This window comes from Aureococcus anophagefferens (genome assembly GCF_000186865.1).
Source record: "Aureococcus anophagefferens unplaced genomic scaffold AURANscaffold_6, whole genome shotgun sequence".
NCBI classification, from domain to species: Eukaryota; class Pelagophyceae; order Pelagomonadales; family Pelagomonadaceae; genus Aureococcus; species Aureococcus anophagefferens.
The window spans coordinates 125,009-148,339 of record NW_008705566.1 but is presented as its reverse complement, the minus strand read 5'-3'; the positions used below and the strand labels follow the sequence as shown (position 1 = coordinate 148,339).

General features: G+C 70.9%; 4 protein-coding genes across 4 annotated transcripts; 2 read left to right on the top strand and 2 right to left on the bottom strand.

The window, feature by feature from the left end:
* Positions 1–4,052: 4,052 nt before the first annotated feature.
* Positions 4,053–12,935, bottom strand: AURANDRAFT_62913 (hypothetical protein; the record flags this gene model as incomplete). Its single annotated transcript, XM_009037181.1, has 6 exons — positions 4,053–4,693; positions 4,746–6,469; positions 7,671–7,894; positions 9,484–11,196; positions 11,449–12,297; positions 12,516–12,935. The coding sequence occupies 6 exons, from the start codon at positions 12,933–12,935 to the stop codon at positions 4,053–4,055; spliced, it is 5,571 nt and encodes a 1,856-aa protein (XP_009035429.1).
* A 297-nt stretch (positions 12,936–13,232) lies between these two features.
* On the top strand, positions 13,233–13,628 carry AURANDRAFT_24448 (hypothetical protein; the record flags this gene model as incomplete). Its single annotated transcript, XM_009037706.1, has 1 exon — positions 13,233–13,628. A coding segment is annotated over one exon (396 nt), but the record flags the coding sequence as incomplete, so codon positions are not given.
* A 1,053-nt stretch (positions 13,629–14,681) lies between these two features.
* AURANDRAFT_62912 (hypothetical protein) lies at positions 14,682–17,934 on the top strand (the record flags this gene model as incomplete). The annotated part of the gene is made up of 3 exons (XM_009037707.1): positions 14,682–15,394; positions 16,241–17,143; positions 17,220–17,934. The coding sequence occupies 3 exons, from the start codon at positions 14,682–14,684 to the stop codon at positions 17,932–17,934; spliced, it is 2,331 nt and encodes a 776-aa protein (XP_009035955.1).
* A 349-nt stretch (positions 17,935–18,283) lies between these two features.
* AURANDRAFT_62911 (hypothetical protein) lies at positions 18,284–23,115 on the bottom strand (the record flags this gene model as incomplete). The annotated part of the gene is made up of 4 exons (XM_009037180.1): positions 18,284–18,686; positions 19,377–19,606; positions 19,665–21,579; positions 21,779–23,115. 4 exons carry the CDS (start codon positions 23,113–23,115, stop codon positions 18,284–18,286), a joined length of 3,885 nt encoding a protein of 1,294 aa, XP_009035428.1.
* Positions 23,116–23,331: the final 216 nt, after the last annotated feature.

Genomic DNA, 23,331 nt, shown 5'->3' with positions numbered 1-23,331 from the left:
CGCGGACTTTTCGAAGAAGGCGAAGGCGGACGAGTACGTCGTGTTTCTCGCGCCCGCGGAGAGCTACCTCGACGCGGCCTCGCCGGCCTACGCCGAGGCGCTCAACAACGAGCCCCTCGCGGCCTGGGACGCGGCGACGACGCCGGGCTTCCCCGCGGCGGGCTTCCCCTACGCGGGGCGCAACGCCTACGCGGCCGTCGTCGACCGCGCGGGCGTCGAGACCTTCGACCTCATCTCCGTCCAGCTCTACGAGGGCTACTCGCGCGCGTGCCACGCGACGACCGTCGGCGGCGCGTCGCTGGCGGACTACGTCGCCGCGGCCGCGCGCGCGCTCGCGCGCGGCTTCCCGGTGGACCTGCCCGGCGGGCGCTCCACGATCGCCATCCCGCCGGCGCGCCTCGCCTTCGGCTTCGCCAACGGCTGGGCCGACGGCGAGAAGTTCCTCCGGGCGGACCCGGCGGACGTCGCGGCCGCGTTCCGCGCGCTCGCCGCGGACCACCTCGAGCCGCGGGGCGTCATGTTCTGGGTCATCGACGAGGAGGGCGCCGACGGCCGGCCCTACTTCGCCCGCGACCTCGCCCGCGCGTTCGCCGGAGACGGGGAGCTCTAGTTATCGGGCGAGTAGACGGTCGCGTCGCCGGCGAAGGTGACGATCGCGCGCTTGTAGTTTGGTCGCGCGTAGGGGAACATCTTCCGCTTGCCCGTGATGCGCTTCCGCTTGCCCATGAAGTTCTCCGTCATGACCTTGCGCACGGGCAGGCCGTAGATCTTCTCGAGGTACTCGCGGACCTGCGGCGGCGGCGTCTCCGATCGCGCGCGCGCGCCCCGGTCGCGCGCGCCGGCGCCGCGCCTCGAGCTTGTTCATCTTCGGCTCGATGCGGAACACGGCCTGGACGGCGCCTGCGCGGGCGACGACGTCCCGCGCCGAAGACGGACGGAGCGAAACGCACGCGTGCGGTGGCCGAGCCATCGGATGTTGACCAGCGACATGGCCATGCGCGGGAAGAAGTCGAACTTCGGCATCGCTAGAGCTGCTGCGGCGCGCGACGACGAGCGCGGAGAAGGAGAGGCGCGCGCTGAGCTGCGGCGGCGCGACTGCTCAGCACAAGAGCTTGCCACGAGCTTGCCTCGCGGACAGCCACCTCCGGGAGTTGTCCTTCACCATGGATGTTGTCAACTCTGACGCATTTGAAAGTTAACCTTTTTGCGCACGCATTTGCGCCAGGGCAGCCGACGCGATGCGGGCAAGTAGCGCTGCCCCCGCCGGGGCGGCCCTCCTGGCCTTCGCCGGGCTCGCGGCCTACTCCGGGCGGTGGCTCGCGGCGGCGCGGTCGCCCGCGACGCTGTCGCTCCGCGCCGAGCGCGCCGACGCCGCGGACGCGGCCTTCGGGACGGCCAACTCGGCGGACTGGTGGGTCTACAAGGTCACCTACCCGTCCGTCGCGAACCAGAGCGCCGCCATCATCGACCTCATCAACGGGACCCTGGCCCCCGTGGAGACGACGTGCCTCGGCTGCGACGGCGTGAAGATGTACGCGACCTTGGGCGACGGCGTCGGCCTCCACTGGGTCGAGGCGCCGGTGCTGACGACGGGCGCCATGACCTTGGACGAGCAGGTGCTGGCCTTTGACGGTTTGCTCGGCGACACCTTCGCCGGCGGCGCCTGGAACGCGTTCATGCACAACCGCGTGCAGATGTACACGGGCCCGGAGAACTTCGCGCTCCACTACCAGTCGCTCAGGGACCTGGGCCAGCGGGTCTTCCTGCGCAAGTCCACGGGCTACTCGGGCTACGGCGCCGACGGCACGCTCGAGGTCGCCCACGTCTCCTTCGCGCTGCAGGGCCACGTCTACGAGATCGCGGCGCCGATCCACGGCGACGCCGACCTCTACGCGCTGACGAAGGACTGGAAGGTCTACGGCAAGGGCGAGTGCGCGGCGGCCATGCGGCTCCCCCGCGACGATNTGGAGGAGCTCGACGACTTCTACAGCTTCAAGGTGTCGTCGATGGCGGAGAACTCGGCGCTCATGCAGGCGTGGGTCGCGGAGCGGGGCTTCGCGCCGCCGGTGCTTCTGGACGTCCAGGTCGCGTCGGCGTCGGCCCAGGCGACGGTGGCGTCCTGGATCGGCGTGTCGACGGTCGTGAACATGACGTCGACCACGGTCGTCGAGACCGACGAGTGCGTCGCGCAGCGCGTCGCCGTCGGCAAGGCCGACGACGCCTTCGGCTCCATCATGGCGACGGTCACCTACGTCGAGAACCGCCTCGCCGCGGCCTTCGACGACGACTCCCTGTCCATGGACGTGACGCGCTACGACGCCTACGTCGAGGCCGTCCACGAGGCCGCGCGGTCCAACGACGGCTTCGGCTGGGGCGTCGCGTGGGACCACTACCTCGACCAGCACGTGGGCTTCGAGTACCTCGGCAGCGGCTCCTGCAAAAACGACACCATCTCCCTCGTCGAGACGCTCGACGCCGAGCTCCGGGGCAGCGACCTGCTCGTCGCGAACCGCCAGGAGAACCTGAAGATGGCGAACCGGACGGGCCTGCCGCGCGTCGACGACACGACGGACGACGACGACAACATGGGGCTGCAGGTGTCCAACCATTTTTATTGCGGCAAGTGGGGCTCCATGACCTGGGAGTACAACGTCGCCGGCTGCGAGGGCGGCATCGTCGTCGAGACGAACGTGTGCACGTGCATCCCGGAGAACAGCGACCGCGTCTTCCTGTCGACGGAGGGGTCCTACTGCGAGAAGATGACCGGCGGCTGCCCGGCCTAGGGCCCACTAACGTGTTTTTAGTTTAGTATGGTGCGCGACTCGCGCCTTCAAAATCATGCAAAGGCCCGTGATTGAACTGCATGTTGAAAAGGTTATAATTAACGAAAATCAGGCGCCGATGGCCATGGCGCCGCTTCCTCGCGGAGCTGCGCGCGCAGGGCACCCGCGCAACGCTGTCGCGGCAAAAGCGCAGGGATCATGAGCGAGCCAGCCAAGCACCCGCGCAACGCCGCCAACGCACGGCTTCAATCGCTCTGGCGCAAGCACGATGTGACCGACAGTGTAGTGCAGTTCCTCGATCTCCATACCATCTCGTCGCTCCCGGTGCTCGCCCAGTCCTTCGCTGCGGGTCATTTGCGGCTTCTGTGCGCCGCGGGGACCTCGAAGCTCGTCAAGCGCGCGATCATGGACGGCCTGGCCAACTCCGGCCGTGATACCGTTTACTTCCACGAGCGCTGGGACAGCGGGTGGCTGGTGCGCTGGCGTTTAGCGGACATGCTCTCGGATCAACGACGACGTCTTATCAAATTTACGCTCAGGGCGACAGTGGAACGAGACTCTGAGAATCGCAATCACCTGCTTCTAAAAGGTTCGACTCATGATAATGAATCCGGATTGCTCTTCGATTTCTCCGGTGAGCACAATCGCGTGGAGAGCCTTCGGTTTCGGTGCCGCTTCGAAGCTCGGCAAATGGCAGAAGGTCCAGGCGGATCCTACGGAGCCCTCACATTAAGATCAACGAACGGCAACATGATATGCCACGTGGCATGCTTCATTTTGAATAACTCCGAACCGTTGAGCTCAATAATCAGAAGCGTAAACTTCGAGGGTTTTGCCGGCCAACAACTCGTCCTCTGTAAGGGCACCGTGGCTGGCGAATGGAACACCGTCGAGACGAAATTCGATTGGGACTCATCGATGGCGTCCGTATTCTTCGGTGGACAGCTCGCGGGCACGGTTCCATTCTCCCGGTTACCCTTGGGGTCGGTCGGTCTTTACAACTGGAAAGAGGCTACGAGCCGCTTTGGTGACATCGAGGTCAAGTACTCCAGGGGTTCACCAAGTCGGCTCATTTTCGATCACGACCCGGCACCAAACAATGTCGATTCCGACGACAGCGATGGCGACGAAGACGAAAACGATAGCGACGAGGACTAAGAGAAAACTAATTACGGGGGCCGCGGGCTCACCTGGCTCTGCTGTTCAAAATCCGCTCTAGTTTAGAACTCAGGTGGTCGTACAACAAAAAGGGCCGGCACGCGCGCGCGCCTAGAAGCCGAGGGCGGCCTTGGCCCACTCGATGACCGCGTCGTCGGCGGGGTGCTTGGCGACGGTGGAGCCCAGGTCCATGGACCGGTTCTTCTGGTTCTCCGCGAGCGCGACGCCGCACTCCGTGAGTTTCCCGTCGGGCGTGAAGTAGGCGTTGTCGGCCATCTTCGTCGCCGGCGCGTCGCAGATGGGCCCGCCGACGTCGGAGTTCGTCAGCACGACCTTGTTGCCCGCAAAGAGGTCCTCGTGGCCCGGCAGCGTCGTCGTTACGCCGAGCGCGCGGCCGACGTACGCGTACGTGTTGTTGTAGTGGCGGTTGTCGTGGCCCCCGAAGTCGTTCTTCATGCCCTGGCCGCCGTAGACGAGGAAGTTGTCGTGCGTCTTGAAGAAGCAGGAGCCGTCGTCGTTGTCGACGTCCTCCTGCGGCGAGTAGTTGTCGATGAAGAAGTTGTGGTGGATCTCGCGCCACGCCATGATCATCGACGGCTTGCCCGTGCGCTGCGTCGTCAGGAACGGCTGGCGGTCCCAGGAGTTGAACGGCCCGTGGTCGCCGCTCTCGCGGCACGTGCTGAAGACGAGGTTGCGCGCGATCTCGTCGCCGCCGCCGAAGCCGTCGTTCGCGTTGATGCCCGCGCGCGGACCTACCGCGCGCGCGCCTTCGTCCGACAGAATCTCTCGAAAGAAAAGCGGGACGCCGGCGCGCGCCGTTGAAGAAGACGTTGCCCTCGATCTTCGACGCGGCGGTCTTGGCCTGGACGTAGAACGACGACTGCTTCTCGTAGAGGCCGACTTCGCGCGCGGTGCAGCCCCGGACCGTCGTGCCGACGGGGTGCTCGCCGTCCGTGCCGTCGACGCCCGCGGCGGGCCAGTTCTCGTTGACCACGCCCGGGCGGCCGGGGTCCGTCGCCGTCTCGTTCGTGTAGCCCCAGGCCGCGATCGCGTTGCCCCCGACGAAGGAAAAGTCCGAGTCGACGATCGTCGCGCCGCGGTTGTAGCCGCTGACCATGACCGCGTTGCCGTCGAGGCGGTCGAAGGCGCACTTGTCGAAGGTCACGCCCTCCGTGCCCTGGAGGAAGACGGCGGCGACGCGGTCGAGGGCCCAGTCGCCCGCGCTCGGGACGCCGTGCGGGTCCATGTACGTGTAGCGCGTGGACGTGAACGTCACGCCCTCGTGCTTCACGTCGCGCACGGGGTCCCACTGCGTGCCCGACACGTTGAGGAGCACGCGCTGCTTCGTCGCGACGACGGTCGCGTCGTCCGGCGGCGCGCCCGTGCCGTTGTGGACGAGGTAGAGCTTCTTCGCCTTCTTGTCGAAGAAGAACTCGTTCGGGTAGTCGAGCTCCTCGAAGACGTTCTCGACGAAGAAGTCGCCGCCGTTGTCCGAGCCGCGCGCGCCCTGGTTGCCGCCCCGGCCGAAGGTGTAGTTGCCGCCGCGCTCGGACGAAACCTCGAACATCCAGTTGGCCCAGCGCGCGGGGCGCCAGACGAAGAAGAGCGCGTCGCCCGCGTCCGCGTAGGGCGCGTTCGGTAAATCGATTGCGACGCCGCTCGGCGTGCGGAACGCGAACGCGCCGCCGCCGCTCGGCTTCTCGGAGCACCAGTAGGACACGGGCGGGTCGTAGACGCTGCAGAGGCCCTCGCGGCCGACCATGTAGCGCTGGAACCAGCCGTCGGGCGTGTCGTCGCGGAGCGTGTCGCTGCGGTTGTCCGTGAAGTACTCGACCTCGCCGAAGCGGCCGAAGTCCGGCGGCGTCCAGCTCGCGTTCGCGCTCGGGATCATGCACCCGTAGCCGCACGAGACCTCGAGGCCCCCGGGCAGGTTCGGGTAGCGCGCGCGCGTGGACCGCACCCCGTCGATCTGCAGGCCCGGCACGTCGTCGACGTCCACGTCCGCGACGTAGAGGTTGACGTCGCTGCCCTTGACGCGCTTCCAGGCGACGTCGAGCTCGACGCCGCCCGAGACCTTGGGCGCCTCGCCGGGGTAGGCCGCGACGCGGAGACCGCTGTGCGTGCTCGTGAGCAGGACGGGCTCGTCGACGTAGTGCGTGCCGCCGCGCAGCACGACGGTCTTCGACGCGCGCGACGCCGCGAGGTCGTAGGCCGCCTGGAGCGTCCCGAGCGGCGACGCGGCCGCGCCGTCGCCGGCGCCGCCGGGCGCGACGTAGACGGCGTCCGCAGGTAAAATGACGTCGTCGGCTTTCGGGCCTTCCATTTCCTCGTAGTCCACGTGGCAGTCGTCGGAATTCAGGTCCAGCGCGTAGTAGAGCGCCTCGAACGAGCCCTGGCGCGGCACGAGCTTCTTCCCAAAGTCGTAGGCCGCCTTGCGCATGGCGCAGTCGAAGGAGGCCGGCACGTCGCCCACCTTGCCGTTCCCATCGCCCCAGTTCGACGCCGCGACGCCGGTCGCGAGGAGGGCGCTGCGGAGGAAGACCATGCTGTGGTAATTGTTCCGACGGCGACGGCTCGCTGGGCGCCGGCGCTTCGCGCTCTCGAGAAGCGCCTGTACTCCCGCCTCGTGCCGGCGATCACACAGGCTAGGAGCTTAGGTTATCTAATCATCAAAATCATCAAAATCCGGAACCGACTCCGCATGAAAAAAATCGCGTCGCCACTCGCCATAGCCAAGATGATATTCCCAGCCAGCCGCGTGCAGTGCCTGCATTGACTGCGGATACCGTACTGCAATGATGTCGAAGAAATCTGAATTACGGTTCTCTCTCAGGAAGCGATGATTGACACCACGAAAAAATGGCTCGTGGCCAAATAGTTCACGCAACAACAGATCACGACGGGAAATGTTCTCTTTCCAAAGACGTGTCACACGTACAATTTCCGGAACGAGATCCTCGTAGCCAGCTAGGCAATCTTGGGTACGGTCCTTGGGTCCGCAAAGCGCTGATTCCAAGACATGCACATCGCCGTCGTTGCTCGGAATGTCATCGTCCTCGATCAAACCCATCGAGGTGTCCTCGTAGCACGACAGCTTATCAATTTTCCGACGACAGCTCCAGCATATCCCAGTTAGCAGATTAGATGCGAAATAAAAATCATTCAAATACGTCGCTTCCAGGCTGAGAACCAGAGGGATCGGGCGTTCGAGGAACTCGAGCAGGACGATGCCGACGTCGCGTACGCCGCTGGCGCGGCGCAGCACCACGAGCGCTGCTCCCAGCGCGTCCGCTTTGTGCCAGGTTCGCCGCGCGTGCGCCGAGTCCGCGTCCTCCATGACGAGCAGTGAGACGCGGCCGTGGGTCAAAGGCGCCGAGCTCTGCTTTGTCTCGATCGCTACAGAGTCGAGGGCGGCTTCCAACGATGAAATTGAATCGGAATCATCTGGCTGCTGGTTTGAGCCCTCCGAAATGAGCATCTACAACCGCTCTAGACCGCCCGCGACGCTGCGCTGGAGGCGCGCGACCTGGCTCGACCGGAGAGCATCGATCGGCGCGGCAAAAAAAGATCTCTTGTCCGAGCCGAGCCGCAGTCTGGGAGCGCGTGCAAGACCGCTCCGCCCGAGGCCGTCCGGGCCGGAACGCCCAACAACAACGTCTTCACCACTACACACAACAAACCGTCCTCCTCACAAACGCAGATCTCAAAAAAAGCGCACGAAAAGCGAACCCGTGCCGCGCACAAAACACGCAAACAAAGATGGCTTTACAAAATGGCATCAATTGGCTCCAGTCGTTGGCGGGCTTCCCCGCGCCGCCGCAGCCGGAGTCGCAGGCGGAGTCGCAGCCGCCCGCGCCCGCGCCGCCGACCGCCCGGGCCCTCTCGTCGCCGTGGCTCGCGACGCACGTCGAGAACGTCGTCCGCGAGACGCAGCAGTCGGCGTTCCGCGGCACCTACGAGCTCGTGCGCGTCGTGTCGGCGCGCGACGCGACGCCCGCGGGCCGCGGCGGCGAGGTGCGCGTCTCCGACGGGCGCCACAGCTGCCGCGTCTTCGTGCCGCGCGCGGCGTGCGTCGCGGCGGGCGCGGTTCCGGAGACGGCGCTGTCGGCGCTCCTCGGCCGCGTCGTCGCGCTCCACGGCGCGCGCGTCGTCACGGACCGGTCCAAGGGCGTGCGCCGCGGCGGTGGCGCGGCGGGCGGCGCGGGCGCCTGGGGGATCGCGCTGACGACGACGCGGCTCGCTTCCGTCGCCGGCGGCGACGGCGGCGACGCGCCCTTCGCGGAGGCGCCGCCGCCGGACGTCGACGAGGACGGCGGCCTGCGGGCCCTGATCTGCCAGAAGACGGGCTCCGACGCGCTCCGCGCGGCGAACCAGCTCCTCGACGCGCGGCAGCCGGGCTTCTCCGACGCTTCCGTCGACGCCGACGGCGACCCCGTCGAGGACCTCATGAGCTGCTCGGAGGAGCGCCTCGCCGAGCTCGTCGCCATCATCGGCGCCCCCGCGGTCGCGCCCGTCGAGGATTCCGCGGAGATCGTCCTCGCCGACGAGACGCAGACCCAGGCGCCGACGGCGCGCGCGCCCGTCGAGGATTCCGCGGAGATCGTCCTGCCCGACGAGACGCAGACCCAGGCGCCGACGGCGCGCGCGCCCGTCGAGGACTCCGCGGAGATCGTCCTGCCCGACGAGACGCAGACGCAGGCGCCGACGGCGCGCGCGCCCGTCGAGGACTCCGCGGAGATCGTCCTCGCCGACGAGACGCAGACGCAGGCGCCGCCGCCGCCGCCGAGCCCGGGCCTCGACGTCGACATGCGCGACACGGCCGCGGCCCTCGCCTTCGCGGAGGACGACGCGTCGCAGCAGCACACGCTCGACGGCGACGCGGCCGCGGCCTACGTCGCGCCCGTCGAGCCCGACGCGCAGGTCGAGACGGCGCTCTCGCAGCAGACGCTCGACGCGGACGCGTCCCAGGCCTACCAGCCGGCGCTCTCGCAGCAGACGCTCGACGCCGACGCGTCGCAGGCCTACGTGGCCTACGAGCCGCCGCCGCTCCGGGCGGCGCTCGCCGTCGCCCGGCCGCCGGCGAGCCCGCCGCCGCCGCGCGCGCCGCCGCGCGTGCGCCTCCCGTCCGCGCGCCTCATGAACTCGCTGCCCGCGCTCCGCCCGCCGCGGTCGCCGACGTCGTCCGCCGCGGCCGCGCGATCGCGCACGGGCAAGCCGCCCGCGCTCGCCGCGGCGCCGGCCCCGGCCAAGTGGTGGTGCGACGCGTGCACGTTCCTCAACGAGCCCAAAGACGCGACCTGCGACGTCTGCGACTCGCCCATGCCCGAGGCCGAGGCCGCGCGGCTCCGCGACGCCGCCGCGCCGCCGCCCGTCATGCCCCTCCTCGCCGCGGACCCCCGGCTCCAGCAGATCCCGGAGCCCGAGGCCGCCGCGCCCAAGCGGAAGCCGCGGGACGCGCTCGCCCAGTTCCTCCGCCGGAACGCGCCGCCGAAGAAGAAGCGGCGCGCGCGCTTCTTCGCGGCCTAAGTTAGAGCTCGACGACGTCGTCGGCGCTCTCGCGCGCGCCCGTCGTCGCGGACCGCCGCAGCGCGAGCTCCGGGTCCGCGTCGTCGTCGTCGTCGTACTCGTCGTCGCTGCCGGAGTCGCCGTCGTCGCCGCCCGCGACCATGGCGCGCGAGATCACGGACATCTTGATGCCCGGCTCGTCGCCGCCGTCGTCGTCGTCGCGCGTCGATAGTACTTCGAATTCGCGCGTGTCCGGCGACTTGGACGCGTCCGCGGCGACGGTCCGCGCCGTGTCCGACGCGCGGCGCATGTCGACGCAGCAATAAAAGTAGGTCCCGAGGCCCAGCACCATGAGCGCGATGCCCAGGGCCAGGCCGCTCCAGAGGTCGTAGAGGCCCCGGCCCGAGTCGCCGCGGTGCGCGACGAAGGCCCGGTAGGCCCCGTAGGGCAGGCCGATTCCGTAAAAAGCGACGACGTTCACGAGCGCCGGGACCTTCACCGTGGCGAGGTTCGCCAGAAGCTTGTTCAACGCCCCCGGGCCGATGGCGTCGCACCAGATGTAGACGGCCACGAGGGGCAGCGTCGCCGCCGCGAGCCGCGCGACGTCCGGGTCCATGGTGTAGAACGCGACCCACTGGTCCGCGTGCCGCAGTAAAAGCGCGACGATGGCCGTCGCGATGGCGACGACGACGCAGAGCAGCGCCGCGACGGTCTTCTTCGCCTTGCGCGGCTCGCCCGCGCCCACGAGGTTGCCGACGCGCGCGCCCCCGGCGATGGAGAAGCCGAAGTGGCACATGAACGAGATGACCATCGTGTTCGAGCAGATGGGGAACGCGTCGAGCGCCGGGCACGCCGGCGGCCAGAACAGCGTGTCGTCGAGGGACCGGTCCCGCGCGCACAGCGTCCCGGCGAGCAACAGCGCGACCTCCCAGCCCCACCACTCCGTCAACAGCATGAACGCCGCGGGCAGCGACAGCTCGAGGAGCTCGCGCCACCGCTCCGTCGCGACGCGCCACGACCACCGCGGCCACGTGCGCCGGTCGACGAGGCGCGGCGCCAGCGCGGCCATGACGAGCGCCGCGCCCCAGTCCGCGGCCGTGATCGCCCAGGGCGCGCCGTCGAAGCCGTGCGCGGGCACCGCGTACGCGAGGCCGAAGACGGCCGTCGCGCACGACCAGCACGACACCACCAGCGGCACCCAGACGACGCGCTGGGCGACGGCGTACTGCTTCACGGCCTCGAGCAGTGCGAGCGCGGGCAGGGCCGGGCAGCGCCGCGCGCAGTAGCGGCCCGCGAGCGCCGCGGTCTCCGCGGGCTGCCCGAGCGCGAGCAGCGCGGGCTCCGCGACCAGGAACGCGGCGCCCACGGGCACGAGCAGGCAGCCGTGGATGACCAGCTGGCGCTGGAGCAGGTCGCCGACGCGGCCGTGCTCCTCCGCGCCGAACGCCTGCGCGGCGAGCGGGCCGAGGCCGCTGCCCGCCCCGATGATCGTCGACACGCCGAGCAGATTCTGGTACATGACGCCCATGCCCGCGCCGCCCGTCGCCCCGGGCTCGTCGACCGTGCGCACCATGACGAGCATGATGACCACGGGCAGGTAGCCGAAGACGGCCGACAGCGTCATCGGCGCCCCGAGCTTGACGACGTACCACATCTCGACGAAGAAGCTGCCCGCGTCGTCCGCCGCGTCGTCCGGCGGCGCCGCGGCCACGGACGTCCGCCAGAGGCGCTCGAGCCCCATCGTCGCGTTCTTTCAGGCCGCTGCACGGCAGGCTCTCAGCTCGTCATGCTGTGGGCAGCACTCGATGCCTCATCTCCAATTCAGCGGGCGGCCAAGCGTCGGTCGCCCGGGGTCGCCAAGGCCCTCGCCACGACGACCCGTACTGAGCGGCGACACCGGGGCCAGCCTCGACGCGCGCCGCGCGCCCCGCGCCCCCCTGCTGGCGGGAGCACGCTAACGTCCGCGCGCCGCGCCCTACAGCTCCGCGTCCGCCGGGTCGACGGGGTCGGCGGGGTCGACGGTCTCGAGGTCGTCGCCCGCGGAGCTCTTGGCCATGTCCATGAACGCGTCGGCCTCCTCGCGGGACATGCCCTCGGCCTCCATCTGCTCGTAGAGCTCCTCCATCATGTCCTCGCGGGACTGCATGACCATGGGCATGCCCTGGGCGGCCATGTTCTCCATCATGCGCTCCGTGTCGAGGAGCGACTTGTCCTGGGCGTCGTACTCGAAGTCCTCGCGGCCCTGGGCGTTGACGGGCTTGCGGTCCTTGCCGCAGCGGCCGCTGAGCTCCTTGCACGCGAGCTTCTTGAACGCCTTCTCGTCGACGTCGCCGCGCCAGAGGGGCACGACGAGCTCCTCGACGTCGCCGATGTCGTCGTCGAAGAGCAGGTCGCAGGACCGCTTCGCCGTCGCGCTCTCGCGGTCCCACTTGCGGATGGGCCCGCCCCGCTGCGCGCGGTAGACCTGGAGGAAGTTCTCGTTTGACGCCTTCTCCTTCTTCGTCAGCCCCCGCCAGGCGCTGCCCTCGCCCGGCGGGCCCTGGGACTCGACGAGGTCCACGTACCAGAGCCACTCGCCCATCTCCTTGCGCCGGTTGCAGACGCCCACGACGAGCTCGTTGACGTCGGCCTCGCTGAACGTCGACACCTTCCTCTTCTTCTCGCCGGGCTTGCCGCTCGCCGCCGTCAGCGGCGCCGCCTCGCGCTGCTTCGTCGCCTCGCGCCACAGCTCCGTCGCCACGATCTCGCAGACGTCGCAGCGGATGCACGGCAGATCGCCCTTGACGGCGAGGGGCTCCTTGTCGCGCTGGCGCCGGCCCGAGCCCATGCCCATGCCCTCCATGCCGCCCATCTGGGCGACGACCGCGCAAGGCAGCATCGCCAACGCAGCGACGACACGCATCATCGTCGCAAGCGACGCGGTCGAAGTCTCTCCGCCGAGGCCGATGGCGAAATCGCGACACGCCGCTGAGGCAATTTTGCGTCAGCTTCGACATGTTGAATCTATGTTTCCCCTCACGTAGGCGCTCTACCGAAGCCGACTTACGAATAGGCGTACTCCGCGCCGACGGGCGTCGCGACGACGGTCACGGGCGCCGGCGGCGGCTGCGCGGCCGCGGGCGTGACGACGGCGAGCGTCGGCGCCGGCACGAGGATCACCGCGGCGGGCGGCCGCGGCGGGTACGCGGCGGCGGGCTCGGCGACGGTCGGCACGGCCGCCAGGTTCGGCAGGAGCCGCGCGCGCTCCGCCGGGTCGTTCTCGAAGCCCTCGCGAATGCGCCGCACGCTCGACCAGAGGCCGTACTCCTTCCACTTGGCGAAGGTCCCGTCGGCGCGCTGCAGGTACATGACGGCGGCGTAGAGCCAGTTCACCGACCAGCGCGCGTCCGCGTCGCTGAGGCACTCGAACATGCGCGCCTGGAGCACGCCGTCGCGCAGGATGACGATGACCGTCGGCGCCGAGCGCGGCGTCGCGCCGACGTTGAACATGATTGATGGCTCGCTACGGGTGGCAGCGCCGGGATTACGGCGAGGCTGCGCCGAAGAGAGCTGGCCGAGGAGCTGGCCGAGGAGAGCGCCGAGGAGCTGGCCGAGGAGAGCGCCGCACAGGTCGAGGAGAGCGCCGCGGTGCAGCGCAGGAGAGCGCCTCGAAAGGTCGGACATGCCGTTCAACCTCCGGAGCTCTACAAGCTCCTTTGACATTGCGGGGCTGCATTCGGGCCCGGCGGTGTGGCCGAGCTCCCCGACGGTGTTGCCGACCGTGGGGTCGACCGGGCGGGCCCGCCCATGGAGTGCCCTCCGGGGCGCCACGCGCCGGCGGCGCACCCGGGCCCCGGCGCCCCGAGCGGCGAGGCGTCGCAGCGGCGCGCCTGGAGCCGCAAGGAGGACGACGCCATCGTGCGCCTCGTCATGACGCACGGCACGAAGCGGTGGGCCGTCATCTCCCAGGAGCTGAACAAGGAGCTGGCGGGGTTCCGGTCCGGCAAGCAGTGCCGCACGCGCTGGCTCAACCACCTCGACCCCGCGATCAAGCGCGAGCCCTGGAGCGAGGGCGAGGAGTCCGTCATCTACGAGGCGCAGCACCGGCTGGGCAACAAGTGGGCCGAGATCGCGAAGCTGCTGCCCGGGCGCACGGACAACGCCATCAAGAACCACTGGTACTCGACCATGCGGCGCAACATGCGCCGCCTCGCGCGCGAGCCCCGCGCGGCGCCGCGCGCCGACGCCGCGCCGTTCTACTACCGCCCGCAGGGCGCGCCCCCGCCCGTCGACGACCTCGCGGACCTCATGCGCCGCCTCCAGACCGACGCGGACCTCGACGCGCGCCTCGCCGCGCACTACCAGGGCCGCGCGGACCTCGACGCGCGCCTCGCCGCGCACTACCAGGGCCGCGCGGACGACCGCTTCTCGGGCCGCGACGCGCCGGCCGACGGCTTCACATACGCGGCGGCGCCGCCGCCGCCCGCGGCCCCCTTCGACGCGGCGCCGACGCCGCCGCCGCCGGTGCCGCCCCTGTCGACGCCGCCGGGCCTCATCCCGGGCAACCTCGGGGTCCACGTCGCGCCCGCGTCGCGCGCCGCGCCGCCGCCGTCGCAGATCGGCCCGCCGCGCGTCGCGCACCGCTACCCGGGGCCGGCCCCGCAGAACCCGGGCGTCGTCCAGCGGCCCTACGCGCCGCCTTACGCGCCCCAGCCCGCGACCTGCTACTCGCACCCCTACGTCGTCCACCGGCCGGGCATCATCGCGCAGGTGCCCCTCCGGCCCGGCGACCCCGCGCCGCCGCGCCACGAGACCGCGGCCTCGGGCTTCCCGACCTGGGGCTGAGACGACCGGCACGATCTGCCGCCCCTCCAAATTCATTCTCGACCCGCGCCCTCCCCCCGCGCCGCTCTCAGGCGCCACTAAATTCGCTTCTCCGACGACCCGCTTCTTGAAGTTTTGGTTGAAGCGCAGGATCGAGAATCCGATGTTCCCGCATTAGAACTGTGGGCAGCCTCGATGGGAAACCACTTCCAAAAGCCGTACGCGGGCGACGTCTGCGACCCGCACCTCCACTTCTGGGATTTCGAGAGTCGGCCGAACCCGCACCACGAAGGCCTGAAGGCGAAGCTGCCAAAATGGCTCCCGCAGGACTATCTGAAGGCCGCCGGCGAGATCGAGGACCTCGAGATCACGTCCTTCGTCCACGTCGAGACCATCGACGAGGAGGACCCCGAGGGCGAGACCGCGTGGGTCATGGGGCTGCCCGGGCCGCTGCCCTACAAGATCGTCTGCTTCGTGGACCTGAGCCTGGACACCGCACGGGACCAGTGCGCGCGCCAGGCGGCCCTGGGCGCCGTCGGCGTGCGCCAAGTCCTGAATTTGGCGCCGAGCTGGCCCAACGTCCGCGAGGACTTCATCGCCAACGCGACGTTTCGCGAAAACTACAAGAAGCTGGCGGACCACGGCCTCTCCTTCGACGCGCAGCTAAACCCGCACCAACTACAGGCGTTCGCCGAGCTCGCCGCCGAGGCGCCGGGCGTCCCCGTCATGATCAACCACGCGGGCACGCTGAAGATCGGAGGCCCGGACGACCACATCCCGACGCGCGAGGAGCACGCGCGCCAGACGGCGCTCGACGACGCGGCGCTCGAAGCCTGGAGCGACGGCATGAAGCGGCTCGCGGCCCTCCCGCACGTCTCCGTCAAAATTTCCATGCTCGCCTACACGTTCCCGACGTACTGGAAGCACGAGACGACGCGGGCGAAGGCCAAGGCGTACGCGCTCGAGCTCGTCGGCCTCTTCGGAGCGCGGCGCTGCGCGTTCGCGTCGAACTACCCCGTGGACCTGCTCGACGGCCTCGACATGAAGACCATGTACGCCGAGTTCCGCGCCATGACGGCGGACCTGCCCTACGCGGACCAGCGCGCGCTCTTCCACGACACGGCGGCGGCGTTCTACAAGCTCCAGTAAGGGCGTCTAGAGCTGGGAGGACCCGCGGGACGCGAGCGTCAGCCGCGAGTCGCGCTCGAACTTGGCGCGGACGAGGCCGAGGCTCCGGCCGATGCGCTTCGCGACGCCGCGCCAGGAGCAGGTCGCGCGCCAGAACGGCGCGCGGCGGCGCGAGCGCGAGGCCGCGCGGTCCTTCGGCCCCCCCGCGAACGCCGAGAGCGTTTTCGCGAGGACCGCGTGGCCCTCCGCGCGCGCCACCTCGCGCGCGTCGAGGCCGTAGGTCGCGTCGCGCCGCGCCGCGAGCCCGCTGTAGCCGTGCTTCAGGAGCACGTGCGCCGCGCGGCCGTCGCCGCGCTGCGCGACGCGCCACAGGAGGTTCGCGCCGTCTCCGTCCGCCGCCTCGACGAGGCCCTGTAGGTGGAGCAGGCAGGCCTCCCAGTGCTGCTCCTCCCGGACGTCGCACAGGGGGAGCATGGCGCACAGGCCGTGCCAGGGCGCGTCGTCGCGGCCGCGGGGTACTCGTTCGATGCGTCCTTCGGAATCGCGGGGGAGGGCCACGTAGGGCTGCGGGTGGCGGCCTCGCGGCGTTCTCGTTCGATGCGTCCTTCGGTGCACACGGCGCCGACGCGCCAGCGGTGTCGCGAGCATGCTGGTCTGCGGTCGTCGCTTGCCGGTTCTGACTCTGATGCAGCAGGTTCTGTCTGTCGGGAATTGCGGGCATGCCTTCGCGGGGCAGCCACACTGGCAGCCACACCGACGTTGAAGTGCAATATCACAGAAATTGCCACAGGCACCGACGGAGTTGAGCAGGACATGGAGCTCGACCGCACCCGGGAGGAGCCGCTGCTCGACGTCAAAGAAAGGCTGGAGGTCGACGAGGCGCGGGAGGAGCCGCTGCTCGTCCACGAGGACGAGGCCCTCGTGCGCCACCTGCTGGAGACGCGGGCGACGCCGTCGTGGATGCCGCTCATGATCGTCGCGTCGGCGGGCATCGCGCTGTCCGCCGACGTGCCCCTGCTGCCGGCGATGATGGCGCGCTTCGGCAAGGGCCCGCGGGGCGTCGCCTGGTGGGTCGGCGTCGCCCAGGGCTGCTACAGCGCCGCGCAGTTCGTGAGCAGCCCGCTCATCGGCCACTGCAGCGACGTGCGAGGCCGGCGGCCCTTCGTGCTCGGCGCGCTCGCGACGTCCTGCGCGGCGACGCTGCTCTGCGGCTTCGCGTCGTCCGCGGCGCAGGTCGTGGGCCTGCGCGTGCTCGCGGGGCTCACGAACAACAACGTCGCGCTCGCGCGCGCGCTCGTCGCCGAGGCGCCCGCGGCGACCGCGGGCGCGCGCGCGGAGCGCTTCGCGCTCCTCGGCGCCGTCTTCAGCGCGTCGCGCGCCGGCGCGTCCGCGCTGACGGGCTGCCTGAGCGCCGCGCCGGCGCCCGCGGCGCACCCCTACGCGACGCCGCTCGCCGTCGCCGCCGCGCCGATCTTCGCGACCTTATGCCTCGCGGCGTGCTGCCTCGGCGGCAAGCACGAACCCGCCCCGCGGCGGCGGCTCCAGCTCGCCGTGCAGGGCGGCGGCGCGGCGCCGGCGACGCCGCCGGGCCCGCCGCCGGGCGCCGCGGCCGCGCTCGCGGCCGTCTGGCGCGACCGGCGCCGGCGGCTCACGCTCGTCCTCGTGGGCCTCAACGGCTTGCAGAGCGGCGCTTTACTCGTGGGCCTCGTGAGCTTCCTGGCCCTCGACGAGGCCGACGGCGGCGTCGGTTTAGGGCCCGCGCCAGCGTCCCGCGGCCGCGACGATTTTCGAGAGCTTTCGGGTGGGAAAACAATGAAACATCGTCACCGTCATGCTTCGTAGGCCCGCGCGCGTCGGCTACACGCTCGCCGCGTTCTCGCTGTCGGGCCTCGCGTTCTACCGGGGCCTCTTCGCCGTGCTCCGCGACCGCTGCGGCATCGTCGCGCTCTACGCGCGCGTCGGGTGTCCGTCCCTGGCGTTTGGCTGCGCTCTCCTGCCCTTCGGGGGCGGCGGGCCGGCCTACGCGGCGCGGCCGCGCACCGTCGCCGGCCGCGGCGGCCGCCTCGCGTGCCTCGGCGCCGCGCTCGTCTGCCTCGGCGTCGGCTCGGTGCTCGTCGCGCCGCTCCTCAACGTCATGCTCGCCGCCGCGACGCCGCGGCGCGCCCACGGCGCGACCCAGGGCACGGCGCTCGCCGTGAGCTCCCTCGCGCGGTCCGCGGGGCCCCTGCTCGCGGGCGCGTCCGTCGCCGCCGCCGCGCGGCGCGGCAACGTCCACGCGCCCTTCCTCGCGCTCGCCGCGACGCACGTCTTCTGCGGCGCGCTCGCGACGCTCCGCGCGTCGACGCTCGACGCGCCCGTCGCCGCGGACGACGACGGCGGCGCGGGACCGGCCGCGGCCGCGGCGCCGCGGAACCCCTTCGTCGACTCCGACGACGAGGACGACCAACGGCCGCCGCCGCGCCGCCGGCGCCACTCGTCCTCCTTCGACGACGTCCTCGTCGACCTCCCGCACGCGCACGCGGAGGACGTCCTCTTCGCCGCCTACGCGATCACGTAACCTTTTTTTTCGCGTTGGCGGCCTTGAGGTCGAGATTGAGCTGCAACATGTATTTTCGTGCGATGCCATGAGCATTCAAGCCTGAGATGGCTGAATTCCTCAGCCGCCGCTTGTAATCTGAGGCGACACCGCTCCCGAGCGTCTAGTTATCGCCTCTGCCACCTCCTGAAGACGGCGCTCTTCGAGGTGCTCATCAACGGGACGATCCTGCTCCTGCGATGGGCTGCTCCTCGAGCAGCGCCTTGCCGCCCGAGATCCTAGCGGACCCGGGGGCGACACGGAAGAATGCGTGTTCACGATCAAGTCCACGGGCATTCAAGTCCACGGGCATGTTCAATTCGCGCGACTGCTACGCGTACAAGGGCGACTCGACGGACAAGAAGGACCGCTGGTTCCTGCTGAAGAAGATCAAGGAGAAGAAGAAGGAGGCGCGGGCGTTCGAGGGCGAGCGCACGGTGGACCTCGAGAACTTCGTCCGCGAGGACGGCTCCAAGAAGGGCGCGGTGCTCTGGACGGCGACGTTCGACTCGAAGCCGTCTTTCGAGGTGAACGGGGCGCAGGGCGCGCCGCCGCCCTGGGCCGCGACGTACGTGGGCGTCCAGGTGCCCGAGGGACACGCCGGCGTCCTCGACGTGACGATGCCGTCCTCCGCCACCGTGCGCGTCGCCGTGCCCGCCGGGACCGCGCCGGGCCAGGTCATCCAGGTCGCGGACCCGGGCCTCGCGTCGCCGGCCCTTGAGTACTGGCGCCGCCTCGACGGGAAATGGGGGCCCAGTCCCAGGAGTGGCGAGAAGATTTCGGGGGGCATTGAAATCGATCCGAACCAAGCCATCTCCGATGCCTCGCGGCAACGGCAGATGGACAAGTTCACGCTCCGGACGCGCGCGCGGATCGCGCCGGGCACGCGCGGCCGGACCTTCGGCGAGGGCTTCGAGCTCCAGGTCTACGCGCGGGGCACTTCAGTTTGCAAATGGCACTGGTCCGAGGGGGGTCACAGTGACCAAGGCGAACAGTCACGGGCTGGCTGGAAGTCGGAGCGGAAATCGTTCGTGGACGCGCTCCACTTCAACCTCGTGCAGGCGCAGACGGGCCAGAGCGTCGCGACGTGGACCGCGGCCGGCGACGACCTCGTCAAAGGGGGGCAGTACGCGGACGTCGCGCAGGAGAACGCCGTCTTCAAGTTGGCCACGAATAAGGGCGGGTGGCTTGGCAAGACGATCCGCCTCGAGACGAGGCCGCACTGGGACCCGTGCCTCGCGCTCGTCGTCGCGCACCTGTGCTCCAAGGAGTACTGCCCCGAGGAGATCCATGAAGACTTCTGCAAATTTTTCAAGTACCCCACCAACCCCCCCGGGGGGGGCGGTTTCCACGGGTTCGGCCGCGGCAATTTTGGGCAGATGGCAGACATGATGGGCATGTCCGGTGCCATGTAGGACACTCACAAGTATTTAATGTACGTCCGCAGCACGTACGCGTAGCGGTCCTGCTCCTTGAGGATCTGGTCGACGCGCGGGTCCCGGGGCGTGGCCTCGGACTCCGCGGACGCGTCGACGACCGGCGCCGGGAGGCGAAGCCGGCCGAAAATGTCCCGGGGCCGCTTCGGCGGATCCGCGGGGCGGCCGATGCGGGCGGCCCAGGGCAGCTCGCGGAGGCGCAGGATCGCCGGCTCGACCTGCGGCGGCGCCGCGTCGCGCGCGCCAAAAACCGGAGGGGGGACGCGGAGGAGCGACGGGTCGCAGGGCCGGCGCGGACCGGGGCCGCGCGCCGCGGTGCGGCAGGGGCCCCGCGGCGGGCTGGCGCAGGTCCGCGCGCGCGGGCACGGCGACGTCGTCGACGCGGACCGCCGCCGCCGCGCGGCGCGGCGCGGGCGCCGCGTCGACGGGCAGCCCCGCGCGGAACTTCTCGAGGGTCGTGAGGTTCCGCGGCAGCACGACGTCCTCGGTCTCCAGGAGCTTGGGCACCGCCGGGCCGTTGGCCGGCACCTGGCGCGGCGAGTGCCACACCGGCGCGGGCGGCTCGCGGCGCGCGGCCGCGGGGACGACGGGCCGGCCCTGGTCCCGCGCCGCGAAGATGGCGTGGCCGCGGAAGGTCGGCAGCTGGCGGCTCGGGCGCCGCGCCGGCGGCGCGTCGTCCCCGCCGTCGTCGGAGTCGTCGGAGTCGTCGAGCGCGTCGCGGCGGAGGCGCTCGAGGTAGCGCTCCACGGCCGAGAGCTTCGGCGGCGCGTCCTTCGGCGACGCGACGTCGACGCCCGGCGCGAGCGTCAGGCCGCCGGCGGCGGCGACGAAGGGCGCGCGCTCCTTGAAGCGGTTCCGCCGCGTCGGCTCGACCGCGCCGCGCCGCCGCCGGAGCGGGGACCCGCGGGGCGGCGGCGTCGCGGAGCTCGCCGTCTCCGACGCGAAGTCGGGCGCCGTCGACAGCGAGTCCTCGGGCGTGTCGGCGCGGGCCTGGGGCACGAGGGGCGCGCCGCCGACGAACGCGACACGCGTGATCGTCCGCCGCTCCGGCGGCGGCGCCGCGAGCGCGCGCGCCGCGGCCTCGCGCCGCGCCTCCTCGTCGCGGAGGGCGGCCCGCGCGTGGTCGTGGTGCAGCGCCGGGTCGTCGAAGTGGTGCAGCGCGCGCGACCGCTCGAGGCGCACGAGCTCCGCGAGCTCCGCCGAATCGGCCGACGGCTCCTCGGTCCCGGGCGCGCCGCCGCCGGGCCCGCCGTCGCTGGCGCCGTCGCCGGGCGCCGTCGTGTCGTCGTCGGGGTGGCCCAGCGTCCGCAGGAACGTCGACGCCGGCGACAGGAGCAGCGTCGCCGCCGGCGACTCGGACTCGTCCGTCGGGACGCGCCGCGACGCGGAGCCGGGCGACGACGCGCGCGCGGGCGGCAGCGCGGCGGGGAGCACCGGCGACGAGTCCGCGGCCCACGGCGCGGGCGCCGCGTCGGGCGAAGGCGGGGCGGGCGACGCGGCGTCGCGCGGCGACGCGGCCGCGGCGGGCGATCCGCGCGGCGTCGCCGCGCGCGACGGCGGGGCCGACGGCGACGGCGTCGCCGACGGCGTCGCGAACGCCGGCGGCGACGGCGCCACGAGCGACGGCGCCACGACCGACGGAGCCTCGAGGGACGGCGCCTCGAGCGACGCAACCGGCGACGACGGCGGGCGCGCGACGGCCGAGGGCTCCGCGGGCTCCGGCAACTGCTCCGGCTCTAGCGACAGGAGCTCCGGCGGCCGCTCCGGCTCCGACGGCGCCGACGGCTCGAAAGCCTCCGGCGCCGACGGCTCGAAAGCCTCCGGCGCCGACGGCTCGAAAGCCTCCGGCGCCGACGGCTCCGGAGGCGCCGCGGGCTCCGACGGATCCGGCGAGGGTGGCTCGGGCTCCGCCGCCGGCAAGGCCGTCGACGCGGCGGCTGCGTCGCCCGGCGCCTCGCTCTCCGGCGATTCCGGCGAGGGCGTTGCGGGCTCCGCCGCCGGCGAGGGCGTCGAAGCGGCCGCGTCGCCCGGCGCGTCGCCCTCCGGGTCCGCCTCGGCGGGCGCCGCCGTGGCGTCGTCGCCGGCCTCGGCGTCGTCGCCGGCGAAGACGAGCGAGTCCAGGCACGGCGGCAAGCGGTCGTCGCCCGCGAAGGGGTCGACGAGGCTCTGCATGAGGCTCGGCACGAGGGACCTGTGTGGAATTCAACCACTGGTTTGGGTGGTCCTGACCAAACTTCAGAATTCTCTAGCTCGGTCAAATCGAAGTCGATTCGGCTGATTTTTGGACGAATCGATTGCTCTCGTCGAGATCTCGAAGCCCAGCTGAAGAAATTGCGTCGAAACTGTCGCATACTATCAAATTGAAGTCGGGTTGAAGATTTGAATTCCACACAACGAGGGACGGCGACGCGAGGGACGGCGACGCGAGCGAGTCGTCGAAGATCGCCGGCCTGGCGTCGTCGAGGACCTTCGCCGAGCGCGCGCCCGACAGGACGGAGTCGTCGAAGACCGCGGGCGTCGGCGCGGGCGCCGCCGCCGCCGCCGGCTCCTCGGCGTCCTCGACGAGGGCCGCGGTGTCGCCGTCGGACGCGTCGCCGCCGTCGACGGGGTCCGCGAGGCCGAGCACGCCGAGCATGGCGTCGGCCTTTTGGACGGCGGACGCGATGGCCTTGCGCAGGGACCGGAAGCGCGGCAGGTCGCCGAGCCAGCCGTCCGGGTCGTGGCGCCAGCGCAGGTCCACGTGCCTCGGGTCGTCGTCGACGACGACGGCGACGCGGTCGAGCAGGAAAGAGCAGTAGTCCGCGAAGGACGCCGCGGCGTCGCCCGCGGCCGCGCGCCAGGCGTCGACGAGCTGGAAGAACGACAGGTTGAAGAGGTCGTGGTCCAGGCCGTCGCGGCCCTGGCTGTCGAAGTCCCACTCGCGCTCCGCGACGCGCCGCGCCTCCGCGAGGTCCGGCGGCTCGGCCCCGCCAAAGTGCATGGCCGCGTAGAGGTGCACGTGGAGGTCGAGGTACTCGTCGCGGTCGATGGCCCCGTCGCCGTCGCGGTCCACGAGCAGCCAGAAGGCGTGGAGCCGCCGCCGCGTCGCGTCCTCGAAGCGGACGGCGTCGCGGCGGAGCAGGCGGCGGTCGTTGAAGGGGTCGTCGTCGTCGGACCGGCGCTTCGCGGCGAGCCAGGCGTCGCCGCGGCCGTAGAGCCAGTCGAAGAACTCCGACTCGTCGACCGTGCCGGACTCGTCCGCGTCGAGCGTCTCGAAGAGCTCCTCGAGCTCGAGATCGCGCAGCGGCACGCCGCAGCGCCGCAGCGCGTCGCCGATCTCGTCGCAGTCGAGCTCGCCGTCGCCGTCCTCGTCGAGGATCTCGAAGAGCTGGGCCATGCCCCAGTCCCGGTGGCGCATCTCGTGGAGCAGCCGGTCCTTGACGACCTTGAGCCGGTAGGCCTGGTCGTAGAACGACCGGAGCTCGTGGAGCAGCGCCGGCGCCGCGCCGGCGGCGGCGTCGAAGGACCGCCGCCGCCGCGGCTTGGCGCCGAGCGCGCCGATGGCCGGCGCCGTGCTTGGTTCCGCCGGCGCGGCCCAGCGGCCCCGGCGCTCGCGCCGGTTCCGGTCGTCGCCGACCTCGAGCGGCGCCAGGCACGCGTCCCAGACGAGCGGCGCCGGCGCCTCGACGACGACGACGACGGGCACGTCGTCGAAGTACGGGTGCGCCCGCGAGTAGCGGCACAGCATCGCGCGCTAGGGGGCTCGGGGCAGCCCCATGCGCGCTGGCCTCGGGGGGCAACTTGCTCGAGCCGTCGAACTTGCCCACTTGTTGGACTAGTTATTGAAGGGGTGCGCACGAAGATCCCGCCCCGACTAAGTCTTTTTGAAACCCGGCCAACTAATCGCGTGAGCTCGCTGCCCGAGCTGTCGACGCCGTCGACGCACCCGCAACTGTCGACGCCG